The sequence below is a fragment of the Dioscorea cayenensis genome, chromosome 2 (genome assembly GCF_009730915.1).
Source record: "Dioscorea cayenensis subsp. rotundata cultivar TDr96_F1 chromosome 2, TDr96_F1_v2_PseudoChromosome.rev07_lg8_w22 25.fasta, whole genome shotgun sequence".
In the NCBI taxonomy this organism is placed as follows: Eukaryota; Viridiplantae; Streptophyta; class Magnoliopsida; order Dioscoreales; family Dioscoreaceae; genus Dioscorea; species Dioscorea cayenensis.
The window spans coordinates 1,175,326-1,189,969 of record NC_052472.1 but is presented as its reverse complement, the minus strand read 5'-3'; the positions used below and the strand labels follow the sequence as shown (position 1 = coordinate 1,189,969).

Below are 14,644 nucleotides of genomic sequence, written 5' to 3'. Positions count from 1 at the left end.
ATTGCCAAAAGCTCTGCGTCGGTTTGTGAAGGTTTTAGTGAAGATGAGCAATGTTCCTCATGGGCTCAAACAAATTGGGCCCAAGATCTTAGCCCAAGCCCAATTACATTGGGCTAAAATTTTCAAATCAAGTGCAAAGAGGGTGAATCTTGGTTTATTTCTTACTATATATTTTAAATCATACAAAAAATAATATATATGATTTTAAATACTAATTATCTATTTTTGGGCCCATATATTTTATAATTTAGTTTTTTTTTCTTGTATTATTATCTTATGTTTAATTTATAATTAATTTATTATATCTATTATTTAAAATCTCTAATTTTTATCTTTAAGTGTATCTTATATTTTTTTACATCTTATTTACTTAGAAAAACCAATGTAGTTCTACAAGAGAACTCATTACAAGACTCAATAATAAAAAACCAAGAAATGGGTGAAAAAAAATAGGTATAATTAATGAGTAATAATAATATAATGATTTATATCTTTAAATAAAAAAAAGACAAAAGATAATATTATATATTTGAAATTCTAATTGAAACCAATTTCAAAGAATAGTAAAGTTTTATAGGGTCTTTTACTCTAGTAAAAGGAGAATTATATGAGATTACTTGTTGCGACCTAACTAAGATATTTACATGCAAAACTTTGGCTATAAAATAAGCAAAGCACTATGTGTTGATTATTTAATGTTTTAAGCAATGATATATTATATATATAGCTATTTGGTGTATTATTTTCCTATATCAATAAAGTTATATTAATCTCATTTTATTATATAAGTTTTTTTGAGTTCATGCCTTGCCTTGTTCTTGACAAAGTGTTTTAATTAACATCTGAAAAATAATTATATAATTAACTTTAGCAATAATCTTATTCGGTTGAGTCAGTTAAATGTTAAAAATGCATTCATCCTTGTTATTTAGGGCTTGATGACATCTATGAGACGTTTTTTCTAACAAGTACTGGACTAAGAAAAGACTAAAGGTTGTCAACAGCGCCGGTCATCATTGCTCTTGATCACATCTTCATTGTCTAAACCAATGGTTAAGTATATATATATCCCCATCTCACTTTGGTGTGGATTAATATGAAATAACTTTCACCTTTCTTACAATAGAGTAGTTTATCTTATATTTTCACTATTTTATTTTATATTATAACATAAGAGTTGTTCTTATTCTTAAAAACACAAGATGCGCATCACCTTGTTGGCAAGTCTTTTTCTCTGTATTTTTATTATTCTTATGATGAAATTTTGTTTAGGAGACCAAAGATCTCTCCATCGAGTGGAAGGGTTCCTAATGTGTGGGAGGAGGCTCAAGATTGATCCCCAGAAGCACGTATGAGGAATTAATTATGTGCCTCCGCTATGAGAGAGCACGTATAATGCATGTAGAAAAATTAATTGTGTCTGGGTATGTAGCCCCTTTAATTTGACCAAGCATTGAAAAATTAACTTTATACCTATGTGTGCTAGTTCTTAGATCATGCAGTCGCCCAAACAAATATCAAAGAACATACTTTATCCTACTAATACCGAGCCTCTAACCCAAAGTAATTTACCCACTTTGTAAAAAAAAAAAAAAATCAAAATACAGATGTCTCTATGTCTTCATTAGAGAAGATTTTTATGAAAGAGTAAATAGCATTTAATACACATTATTAAATTTAATACCGAACATATGGGTATGAGAAATATAGGCGCCAAAACCTTTATAGTCGAACTTAAAATGGGTTGGTTTTCAAGTGTATGGTTATGAGTCCAAACTAATCTCATCAATAGATCTCACTCTTTTCCAGTGTTTGGTTATTAGCTCAAACTAATCTAATTAACCTAAATCCAAAGTTAATACCTAGCTAATAAAAAAATCTTTAATAATCTTGTAATTTAATCTTAATTGAAAATTATATTTAAAAAAAAATTCTCATTCAATTGGGCTCAGATCCACCTATAGCAGACCCACTCAAGCTCAAACTTAGATCAACCCGGCCAAGCTCAATTAAATAAGTTTTTGGTTCACTTAAATTTGACTAATAAAGTTTGGTTTTCTTCACATGGAAAATAAAAAATTATAATAACAGCTTTATTTTTCATTTTATTTTCTTAATAATTAAGTTTTCTAAATTTAAAGGCATCCTTCTCTAAATTCACATGTTTAAGTGTGCTCATCCCTCATATCTCACTAGTCACATCTTATCTTTCTCTCCAAAAATTTATGATCATGTGAGTAGTGACCCATCTTATCACAACTTGTCATCCATCTTGTAAATGTTGCCCATACCTCAATGCACAAATTTCTAAGTTGCTCATCAACTCTCATGTATATTCCATTTCTCATTTCATTTTCAAACCCTTTTGACATTCAATTAATTCTCTCATTTACTTCCACAGTTCCACTACTTCAACTTCCACCATGATCCAACCATACATGATTTTTATCTATTTTTCTATTTTTCATATTAACTTATATATGGTTGGTAGAGGTGAAGAGTTTTGTCTCCAATGCCTTAATGAAGTGAATTCTTACATTCAAGTAGTTGATGTTAACTTTTTTTTAAATTTATTTGTGACAATTGATTATATTGAAATAATAATTATCAATTAATTAGAAGGAAGCAGAAAAAAATAATTGGAAATTTTTTTTTAGACAATAATAAGATCTTCCCTAAAACTTGAGAGATCAATGAAATTCAAACCTATATAAACTTTGTAGCATTTGAATATTTTAATTAATAAAAATTTGCAATGCTTTCCATTGAAATTATTTTTATATAGAGGAATGCTTTCACTTGTTGAGTTTATTTTAAAAAACATAAACATATATATACATTATCAACCTCATTATAATTATCCATTTTTTAATATATATTTGTACAATTAATATAATTTATATAATTCTTGTCCAACTTGAAAATTGAGGGTTTGTAACTTAACCATATTTATTAAGACATATAATTAGCCAAGCTAAGCCACTTTTAATCTCAATAATGATAAAATTATTAAATCTCACCTTTGTTCAATTGAACCTACATTCTTCATAACAATTATCTTTTGTTTTGGCTCTATCAAATTGGTCAATTCAGAACTATAGTCGACTCAGTAAAAGATTGAGTTATGATTGTTTCACTTTATATTATTCAAAGTCAAACATTGCAAATCACAAATAATAAAATAATATCGAAATAAATAAGCAATGGTCGATTCATGTTTAGATTTTTTAACACAATCAGCTGCTTATCTTATGTTCGCATTAACTAAAATTCTACAATTTTTTAACTTGATACGGTTGTAAAAATTCATTAAAAGAAAATACTTAGAATTCTTAGTACCTTTTTATGTAAAATAAATAATAAATGATCAGATAAACAAATTGTCACCACAAATAAAACGAATTTCATAATATATATGACTCCAAATGATCCCATTGAAATTATTATTTTTATTATTAGTAATAAATAATAAATTATTAGATAAATAAATTGGCACTCCAAATAAAACGAATTTCATAATATATATGACTCCAAATGATCCCATTGAAATTATTATTATGATTATTATTATTATTATTATTTATTATTATTATTAAATATTGAAAGTGAAAATGGTGAACTTTATAGATAGATCAGTGAAGGCTCAAATCAGTTTGACTGGTTTCAAATGAGAAACCAAGAAAAAATAATGTTAACCTGCCTAAAAAAGAAGTCTCTATGGAACTCCTTTTTATTTGAGCCTTACTCAACTTGGATCAAACAACACAGTACATTCACATCAATGAGATGCATGTGAAGTCAATCAAGGCTGCACCGTTCATATTTGCCCACTATAAAAGATTCATAAACATGCGCATGAGAAGATTTAATTAATCAGGACCATCCTACAAACTACTCTATATATATCACAGCAATTAATTTCTTCTAAGGTTCACAATATTCATAAATGTCTTTTCATCCACATAATTAATTTTATTATAGAAATTATTTGTTTAAGGAAATTATGTTTAATCATACAAAGGCAATGTTTGGTTGGATGTGATTGTAGATATAATGTGAAAATACTTTTGATTCCATGAAGTTGAAATGGAACTAATTTATATTGTAGAATGTACAAGCATTGAAAATAAAGAATTAATTAGTGGATATTTTTGTTGAGTATCTATAATTTCTAGCATTTGATAATTGACATCATTTAACTAAGTCAATCTAAATTAGTTATTGAGCTTAACTGCTTTTAATCTTGGAATGAGGTAATTAATACTTGTAGGTCTGGTGCTAACACTATATATATTGATATCGGAATGTTTAGAAATCATTAATTAGTGATTCAGTGGTTTAGTCCTATATATAACATCGATTAATTCAATTTTTAAAGAATTACATTATGTTAGCGAATGAGTGAATCTGAAATAAATATAAAAATTAAGTGGTCATAACTTTTATAATAAGTAATATATTTTAAAAATTCTAAGAAGCTAAATGCGAATTCTACCATGTCCCAGCCATGCGATAAGAAAAGTTACAAAAATTTTACGATGATAAATCAAAACAAACTGATAATGATTAAAATAAATTACTCAAATTATATTATTAAAATAAGGTGGATAAGTCACTCATTTCAACCAATATTGTGAAAGAGAAATTGATTTCTCAACTTCTCACTTGGCAAAGAAAAGCAAGAGTTATCATCCTTTGAATGTGAAGATGATAACCTACATATATATATATATACATACATACATATATTCCATAATATTTATAAGGAGAATTTTTATTTATCTATTTATTGACATTTTTTTATTGTTTTCAACCGAGAGAAATCAAATCCAGATATAAATATACATGCACATATATTTACATCGATGCATGCTTTGATCTCACTCACTCTCTCTATACATAAAGATATCTATATAAATATGTCATGCATGCATGTATATATATATATATATATGTGTGTATATCACCTCATTCACTCTCTCTGTGTGTATATATAAATATGTACATGCATGTATGCATATATGAATGCAAGTATATATATATATATATGTAGCTGAATATATCTGATGATGTTGAGATGGAAGGTATAACCCTAGCTCATCTCTCTCATTATATATATAGTACTAGGTAAGTTAATTTGTGTATATATGAATATATATTGTTGATGATTTTAATTAGAAAGAGAAGGAGAAGGAGAAGGAGAAGTGAAAAGAGGCAAAGGCAAAGGAAAGAGAAAAAAACCAGAGAGGGAGATAGGGGGACAAGGGATGAGATTATTGTGGCCTTGAAGTGGTTAAGGAGACAAACAAAGAGAGTTCAATCAAAAGGAACTATGTTTCATCATATTTTACAATCTAAATATATAAATATATATATAATATATATATATATATAAAGAGAGAGAGAAAAGGTGAAGAATTAAGGTGATGAAGGTGAAAAGAAGAGGAGGATGAGGAGAAGGGACAAGAGGGCGGCAATGGCGGGAAGTTATACAAAGATGGTAAGAGTGTGGGCGCCTACATGGCCTTCCCGCCAAATACTGAAAACGGGAATAATATAGTGACTAGTGTTACTAGTGTAGGCAGGCAGTAGTGTCGCTATCACTGTCTCTTTCTCTGTGTGTCAATGGACCTCTAACTGTAGGACCAGAACCTACTACTTTCTTTTCATTCATGCCTACCTTTGATCCCTTCCTTTCATTTCTTGTTGTCCTTATTTGTCAGAGAGGCAGACAATCAAAGAGACAGAGAGAGAGAGAAAGTTTGTACATGATCACCTTTTCACTTTTATTTAATCTTCCAATATTACTACATGGTAGTAATATATATATATATATATATATATATATATATATATATATATCTATTATGTACATCAATTAGAATTTTCAAATTAATTGTTAAGGAGAAAATAACTGAGGGACAGTAAAGTTGTGTACCAATATTTATTTGGTATTGTAAATCATAGAAAAATTACCTTCAAATGGAGGGAGGTAAACATTAATTACTTGAAACTCTCTCTCAATCTATGCGTGTTTTAATTTACTTGAAGCTCTTCTATCATTATATCTTGTTAATCTTTGTTATATATATATATATATATATATATATATAGAAAGAGAGAGAGAGAGAGAGAGAGAGAAAGAATTGTGATTTTCTTTTGCATGATTAGAAGGCTAATTAAGTTAACTTAGTGACTAGTATCTAATGGAACACCGAATAATTTTCATTAGGCTTAAGACTTATGTTTAGACAAAACTTAAGATCAAAGAAAGAGATGTTTTGCTCGGTGACGCAATGGCTAATTATAAAGAAATACTAAAGAAAAACAAGGAGATTGAGAAAAAGAGTTACCACTTGCCCTTCATTAATTTTAAACAAATTGACCATCATTTTATTACCATACATAATCTAGATCGATGCCTAATTTTCTTAGCATTTCTGAGATATCATCGTCTCATGCTACAGTTATACATATATACATACACGTCTTGGAATATTGTTATTTTTCTCTTTTTCCAAATACACTTTTATGTACTTGGTTCACTGTTATATAATTAGATTAAACATTGTAGAAGAAAAATATAGTGTTTAGAATTATTTGTAATTAACAATATGAATGTTTAAGAAGAGTTTAGTGTTTAGATTTTTTCACTTCTTAACTATAATGTTGTAAAATCTTAATCCTTTTTTAATATAATTAATAGTTAGAAATATTAGGATATCCTTTGATTAATATACAAGTGTATCTCACACTATATCCACAATTGTGACAAAGAGAATAGAAAAGGGGGGCCTTTGGTTGTGAATGATGATTCTTGCTTTTTAGTGAAAAATGTTGTATATATTGCTCATCTTTTCATTTGGAATTATCATGTAACTTTTTAGATAATTCATTTATAATTGTTGATATGAAGTGCCTTGGTCTTGGAATTATGTGCCAATTAGTTCATTGATGATTGAGTTTATATAAGAGCTATTATTGCTCACAAGCCACAAAGATTTGTTTTTCATTTTCTTCATAACTTTTTTTATTCTTTTTATAAGTTCACATTTTATACAAAATTTCCTTTGATCTTTCTGATAAAGTAGATGATTGTTTATTCATGAATATTATAAAAAAATCATATAATGCTTATAGTATATATATATATATATATATATATATCCAAATCCAATCACCAAAGTATCTATTTACCACATGGATTCATGAGTTTACACATATGTTGTGCTCATTTAGGTAAAAAAAATTTTAATTTTAGGTCCAAAAACAAGTTTTTCATTTGTAAAATTATGAATATTATTGTAAAATTTATTCAAACCAATAAAAACACTGTTTTTACAAAATATAAATAAAAAATAATCTAAAAGAAAACAAAAGTAATCATGATACAAGAATGAAAGGGAAATGATTGATACAAGAAAACAAAAGGAAAAAAACCAACTTTTTATCAGAAAAATGATGAAAAGATGAAAGATTGATAAAAGTTACTAGCAATATAAATTTGAAACTCCAAAACAAAAGGAAGAAAACAGAAGGGTAAAAAGAAACTCTCAATTACATGAAAATTCATAGAACATCTCACCACCACCATCACTGGCCTCCTTTTGGCTTTAATTTGAGATTTAACTCACAAAGAAAGAATCTATATATTATGAATTATATATATATATATATATATCAATTATTTTCAACTCAACTGTACACTAAAAGACTTCCAAGGTAGACCACGCAGGCATTATTTCCAAGAATGGAAAACCAACCCTTCTTATCATACCCATCTCTCAATCTCTCCCTCTTCAAAACCCTATCTTTTCCTTCTCTTCAATCCTCTCCTCAAGAGACCCTTACCATCTCTCTTCTTCTTCTTCTTCTTCTTCTTCTTCTTCTTCTTCTTCTTCTTAATTAAGATCTACCATTCTCTAGCTCTCCTTCTTCTACTTCTTCTTCTTCCATAATTCATCTGTTATATATCATCATCATCTTCTTCTTCTTCTTCTTCTTCTTCTTCTATAAATCCATCTCTCTTTTTTCTTCTCCTCCTTTTTTAAGAACCATTTCTTCTTATCTTCATCCTATTCTCTATAATTCAATCTTTTTATCTCTTCTCCTTCTTCTTCTACAAATCTCTCTCTCTCTCTCACTCTCTATCACTTTTTCTTCTCCTTCTTATACTTCTAAAAATCTTTCTTCTTCTTCTTCTTCTTCTCTTGTCTCTTCAAAACACACACACACACACACACACACTCATCTTCTTCTTATAATTTACTTTTGATGGAATTAGTGAGACTCCCACTGAGCATCTATGCCGTTCGTTGCACATACTGCCTCATGATAACTAATCTTTCTCTCTATATATCCCTCCCTCTGTCCATCAGCCATACTACATCCTCCTCAACACTCTCGGATCATAGATCTCTCTCTCTCTCTCTCTCTCTCTCTCTCTCTCTCTCTCTCTCTCTCTCTCTCTCTCTCTTGCATCCCCACTAATTAAGAACTTATTTGCATTATTACAGGTTGGAGTTCCATGCAAGAGACTCATGGACACAGTCACTGTCAAGTGTGGCCACTGCAACCATCTCTCCTTCCTCAGTCCCAGATCATTACTCCATTCTCTATCCTCTTCTTCTTCTTCTTCTGATCATCCTCACATCACTTTTCAGGTACAATAAAATTCTTTTTATAATTAATTAATTTTTTTCATCATAATAATTAATTAATTAATCTGTTTATCATGAATCATATTAGGGTACATGCAGTGACTGCAGGAAGAGCAGCAACCAATTACCTCAGTCTTCTTCTTCCACTTCCACTGATCCTTCAACTCCATCTGCACCATTTGTTGTTAAACGTATACCTCCTTCGATATCATTTCATCGTCTTTTTCTTCAATACATCTTCTTTCTTTGATTCTACATTTCTTAATTTCAGCTCCAGAGAAGAAACACAGACTTCCATCTGCCTACAACCGTTTTATGAAGTAATATATATATATATATATATAGAATTTATATATCTCTATGAACGTTACGTAGATATCATGGACGTTCGATTATCATTGTGTTGGATCGTGATTCACGTTGATCATAAACAGTATTATTGTTCTAACATTATTGATCTAAATATATGAATAGATGATGAAAATTTTAATTTGTAGAGAGGAAATTCAGAGAATAAAAGCCGAAAAGCCCAACATTCCTCATAGAGAAGCATTTAGCATGGCGGCGAAAAATGTAAGATATGCATGCACTTCATATATAAAACATTGAACTATATATAGTACTCAAACTATCACTAGTGTCTTCACTAATGTTTTTTTCAATGTATTTTGATCAGTGGGCAAGAAATCGCGATCCCCGAAACTTCGACTGCTGCTTCATCTTCAGTAAAAGAAAGACCCAGTAAAATTATTAATTAACTCTTCTTGTGAAATACATGTTATGTTATGATGATGTTCAAGATGATAGTTAATTTGGTGTGTGTTTTTCAGGAGAGTGCTAATGGTTTCATCATAGAGAGCTTGAATGCATTGAAGTAACTTTGAGCAAAAGAATTAAGTTATCAATTAAGACATGGCAGATCAAGTTTAGTGTATGTTTGCATTCTAGTTATATATATCTAAACACTTTTGTTTGTTGTTGTACTTGTGCTTAATTTTCATGTGTTCCTTAACTTTGTTTCTTAGCAACTTGTTTTTAAATGGTTGATTATATGAGTTATAGACATGGTTATACATAAAAGTTGTGACAAAAAGAGGATAATTGATATTTTAATTATAGACAAAAGATATAAAATAATGATATATAGACACCATCACTACAATAGCCGAATAGTAATATAATTAATTCCCATATAAAAGGTCACACTCGAGTGTTCGACTTTTCAAAACATAGTTGAAGATTAATGTGTATGCGTGAAAAAAAATGAAAAGAAAAATAGATGCTTCACTCAACAACTAACTATCGCCATTATTTTGTTTTAAAAATAGATTAAGTAATATATTTGTTAATTATTTTCTTTATTTCATGAGAAACTTTCTGGTTCTTAATTTTGTTTGGAATTAAATACTCAAATTTGTTGATTGAAAAAGTTACTAATGTTCTTTTTAAGGGTTATAGTTTATAATTATAAATTTTTGGGCTTATATATATGACATCAAAAATATACTTGAATTTAAGTTTAATTTAGCATTATTTTTTATTTGTTTCTTGAGAAAAAAGTTGTTGGGTTTGTTTCTAATTTTAACTCAAACTTTACAAATAATGAGTTTCAGAATGTTAATTTTTTAAAAAAAAGGGGGAAAAAAATCAAAATTTCATTGTATTATTCTTTCTAATTTTTTTTCAATCCATATGTTTTAAAAAATATAAATAAATACTGTCCATTAAATAAAATAATTATAGTATTAAGTACACCTTCATCCATAATTTTAATATCATACTTAAAAATTAACCATAAATCTAAAATACAATTATTTTTAATATAAAATAATTTGTAGGGGGTTCAAATTTAATTTCATTGTTCCCTGTTTTCTGTTTTCATTTTCTGTCCAAAAACAAATCATTTGCTAAAAATAAAGTAAAATTCAAAAATTAAAAATATAAACCATGCTTATTCCAAGAATAAATATAATTAACTAAATAAAAAAAGAAATATTAAATGAAAAAAAATTAAAATACTAAAAAAAGGAAACAGGAAACAGGGTAACCAAACATATGGTAGAAGCTCTATTAGTAAATTCTCAAGAAACACTACAAATTTCACCAAATTTTTGTTACTGTATTTATATATACAGAGTGAATTTGACCAAATTATGAATCAAATAAACAATTTAACTTTCCTCACACCAAAAATAAATAAATAAATATAACCACTGAACCATTGAAAATGAAGCTTATGTACAAAGTCAAAAGAAAGATTTACACCAAGCAACATATCAGTCTGGAATTCTTCACAATATTAACATTTCGATGCTGAGATTGAGATCGATCATTACGTTTCCACGAACATCATTATCTAAAAAAATTAGTAGGTAAGAATGTCAGATTAATAACAGTAATATGGTAAAAGAAAACAGATAACAGAGTTTTACAGATTAAGGTAAAAGTTTGATTATGGTGATAGTTGAGAAAAATTAATTACCTTTCCGCAGACTGGGCAAGCTTCACTTCTCTCCATCCATTCATATATGCAACTTAGATGGTAATCATGGGAACATTGCAGTGTTATCTTCGGGTTTTCAAGAGTATATTCTGCAAAATCGATGATCATGTGATTGAATATTTGATGTAATCCTTGCATGACATGAAAATTGAGTTCAAAAACTAAGAATTATCATTTATCATTCAGTTCACAATCTCTGTATTTTTTGCTTGATTCGGCATGTATCACTAATTTAGAAGTATCAAGAAGTCATTCAGCAAACAATTTCTTTTGTGATGTATTGAGTTATAGCCAAAAGTTTATTTTGGGAATGAAAAACATCGTCTTGGTGCAAGGATCAAAAACTATCTTCTTAGTTAACTGACAAACATGATTACACAAACATGTTTTGAGTTGAGAGACCAACATGAATATTAAAAAATAGTTCAAGGACTTAAACAGCTCATGGTTCATAGTTTAAGCTTCTTCTAAGTCAAAGGACAAACATGAACATGTTTTAAGTTCAAGGACTAAAGTAAACATAAAGTTATATTTCATGATCAAAATTGCACTTCCACATTTTTCTCCCTGTCATTATATCTACTTTTTAAATACTAAAATTTCTCATAAAAAGAAGACTCTTGTTAAGATAAAGAATGAAAAAGAATTTATTATGGTGTACCTTCAAGACATGTTGGACAAACATCTTCATCTTCAGTCGGACAAAAATAGTATGCAGATCCACTTATCTTTTTCTCTGGAGAACGCTTTTGTGGTAAATCAGAACAATATAATTTCACTCCACATTTAGATCCATCAGTCTTGACTTCTCTCCCTGTTTCAGAACAAGGTTCATTGCAACAACCTCTCAGTGACCGAGTATCCTCATGAGATTGGCTTGAAGACTTGTCACGCTGTGAGAGAGATACATCATCATGATGTGCTGAGAATCGAGGATCATCAAAAGCCAGTGGTCTCGGAGGAGGATGGAATGAATCAATAGCAGAATAGTCTGCATCTCTGCTGGTAAAAGCCGAAGGGCTTGCTCTCCCAGCAGGTAAAGGCACAACACGCACGTCTCCTCTTTGGAATAGTGAAATGTACTGTAAGATGATGGTACAATTTTGAAAGAATCACTTCATAGACACTTCATTCTAAAGGAAAAATAATCTGTTCCAACTCATCTTTGGAATTAGACAGTTTAAAACTAATGAATGTTACTGCTTATTGGCAAAGCCAAGTCAAGAAAAATATTAATGAGTTTGCTATAAGTGACATGCGGAACCAAAAACAATCAAAGAATACCATTCTATAAGTGTAAACAAAAGGAGAAAAAGAAAAATAAGTACAAAAGGGATGATATGAGAATGCACTGAGGAAAAAAACAAAAAATATCAAACCACGAGGTCTCAGAAGAGGATTGCACGCTCAGACCAATTAGAATTTTCTTGGCAGTGCTTACTCTGTTCATCCACTTCCTCTATGTTTGCAAACAGAGTAATCAAAGAAAGCCACTTCAGATGATGAATCAATCATTCTAATTATCAAGACAATGTACAAAAATTTACCTCAAAAAATGAAAACTAGATGAAACATGTTTTCAGGCTAAAAGAGATTTATAAGCAAGCATGGAAGTAAAGGGTCACAGTTTCAAAGCAAGTTGTATAGCTCCAAATATCACCAAGCGACTTTTCAGAATGATGAACTTTCATTATTCATGCATTAACCAAAACAGTCTAATCAAAATAATTAAGCACAAGGTTTGATGCATTTCATCAAACTTTTAGGATGGAAAAACCCAAGTCCTACAAATGACGAGCAGTGCTACTGCCTACAAAGATGATCAAGATAATTTGATAGCGTAAGAGTGAAACTGATTTTAAGTCTTTGGATGTTCAAAAATGCTAAACTTCAGCTTCTTATTGCACAAGTGTGAAGCTGATTTTCAAGGGGCCACTACTCATTGTATCTATGATTTTTCAAGCTAATATCAAACTAACATGGCACATCCTATAACATGATAATGCATTTAATCATCAATAATCATGCAACACCGCCAATCTACTCCTTCAACACATTCAATCTTCCACTATCTAAATCATGGCAATAACCAATCAAGAGTGAGAAATTTATTCATCGTCTATTTACAGACAATTACCATATCACTTGATTATCAAAATAGAAAAACTAACACAACTCTGCAAATAACCACAGAATTCAAAACATACATACCCCATGTCTAAATGGTTGAACAAAGCTGTTCAAAGGGGAGCAGATACGTCGACGAACAGGTGATTCCCGCTGCTCGGGTGCTTCCTGTACACGGAAACAACACAACAAAGCCCCCATGCTCCAAGCCTTTATATGTTAGTGAGAAGTATATGCCTTTGTCTTCAATGAGAGAAAGGCTACACCAAATACTCACTAGTTCAACCTAAGAAAATTCAGAACAGCAACACTGTAAAGACACCCTGATTTCCATAACCCAAAGCATCATACTCTAAACCTAAAAAAATCAATACCGAATCCCATTAAAAACTTGAATTTTGAGCCAAATTAGGTCAAAATTCAAACTTTCAAATACCAATCAAAATCCAAAAAGGAAAAAGATAACAAGATCTCAAATTCATATGAAAAAACCCATCTTTCCACAAATTACACGCCAATAAACAAAAGAACCAATAAAAAAAATGCAAAAACCACATCAAATCCGAAAAAAAAAGCAACAAAAACCAAAATTAAATCAAAACCTCTCTAGAGTCTTGGATGGCAAATAGAGCATCAAAGGCAATTGAAAAAAGAAAAAGGAGACAACTTTTAGAGATCAAACAAGTCAATAATCGATAGGAATTGAGATCAAACCTGGATTGCAAGAAATTCTTCGGATTTTTCGCCCAAAAAAGAGCAATGAAAAGAGCGCGGAGATAAATCCCGCAAACCCTTTGTTCTAGTCTGACAGGAAATAGAACTCTATTAGAAGGTTGTTTTTCATATATACCCCCTAAAAGTTCAAAATTGTATTTTTTTAATATCTTTATTAGGTGAGTTTTGCATATGAACCCAGAAAAATAACTGAATTATATTAAAAACAAATAGTTAATTTGTAAATTTATAATAATTTTTTTTATTCATTTAAGAAAATTTTAAATATGACCAGAGATTATACTGGATCATATATACTACCCAATTTTTTTTTAAAAAAAATTGATTGATTCAATTGATAAAGATTTGTTAGATTTTGGTATATATATATATATATGACGAAATGTAGAAAGTCCGCAGTTGGGTACAGTGCAAATTAGGAAGTGTACAATGTAAATTAAAGAGAGAGGCAGAAAGATCAACAAGTTGATTGGTTCTGTTTATAAGCACAGTATTACAATTTAGCTGAAGAGTATCAACTGTTGGATTACAATCCAACAACTGATAACCAACTTGTATAGATTTTAAATCTGAGGATGTACGTAAAAGACGCATCCTCTCTCTCTCTTTCTATATATAT

The 14,644-nt window shown here is 29.5% G+C and overlaps 2 protein-coding genes across 3 annotated transcripts; one reads left to right on the top strand and one right to left on the bottom strand.

Moving 5' to 3' along the window:
• Positions 1–5,476: 5,476 nt before the first annotated feature.
• Positions 5,477–9,538, top strand: LOC120279230 (protein DROOPING LEAF-like). The gene is made up of 6 exons (XM_039286108.1): positions 5,477–5,500; positions 8,496–8,663; positions 8,749–8,851; positions 8,932–8,980; positions 9,158–9,233; positions 9,491–9,538. Exons 1-6 carry the CDS (start codon positions 5,477–5,479, stop codon positions 9,536–9,538), a joined length of 468 nt encoding a protein of 155 aa, XP_039142042.1.
• Positions 9,539–10,874: 1,336 nt separating this feature from the next.
• Positions 10,875–14,086, bottom strand: LOC120270840 (E3 ubiquitin-protein ligase At3g02290-like). Of its 2 annotated transcripts, XM_039277915.1 has the most exons (5): positions 14,005–14,086; positions 13,375–13,576; positions 11,825–12,245; positions 11,143–11,252; positions 10,875–11,016 (listed from the first exon to the last, which is right to left on the bottom strand). In XM_039277915.1, exons 2-5 carry the CDS (start codon positions 13,489–13,491, stop codon positions 10,993–10,995), a joined length of 672 nt encoding a protein of 223 aa, XP_039133849.1. In that variant the 5' UTR covers positions 13,492–13,576; positions 14,005–14,086; the 3' UTR covers positions 10,875–10,992. The 2 variants fall into 2 exon arrangements, with proteins under 2 accessions (XP_039133849.1, XP_039133843.1); XM_039277909.1 differs by lacking the exon at positions 10,875–11,016 and having other exon boundaries at positions 11,113–11,252.
• Positions 14,087–14,644: the final 558 nt, after the last annotated feature.

Coding starts and splice junctions, on each gene's coding strand:
- LOC120279230 (XM_039286108.1), top strand. CDS start 5,477: ATGGCGGGAAGTTATACAAAGATG. Junction 5,501..8,495: donor CGGGAAGTTATACAAAGATG/GTAAGAGTGTGG, acceptor CCACTAATTAAG/AACTTATTTGCATTATTACA. Junction 8,664..8,748: donor ATCCTCACATCACTTTTCAG/GTACAATAAAAT, acceptor GAATCATATTAG/GGTACATGCAGTGACTGCAG.
- LOC120270840 (XM_039277909.1), bottom strand. CDS start 13,491: ATGGGGGCTTTGTTGTGTTGTTTCCGTGTACAGGAAGCACCCGAGCAG. Junction 12,246..13,374: donor TTCAACCATTTAGACATGGG/GTATGTATGTTT, acceptor ATCATCTTACAG/TACATTTCACTATTCCAAAG. Junction 11,253..11,824: donor TTGTCCAACATGTCTTGAAG/GTACACCATAAT, acceptor TCGATTTTGCAG/AATATACTCTTGAAAACCCG.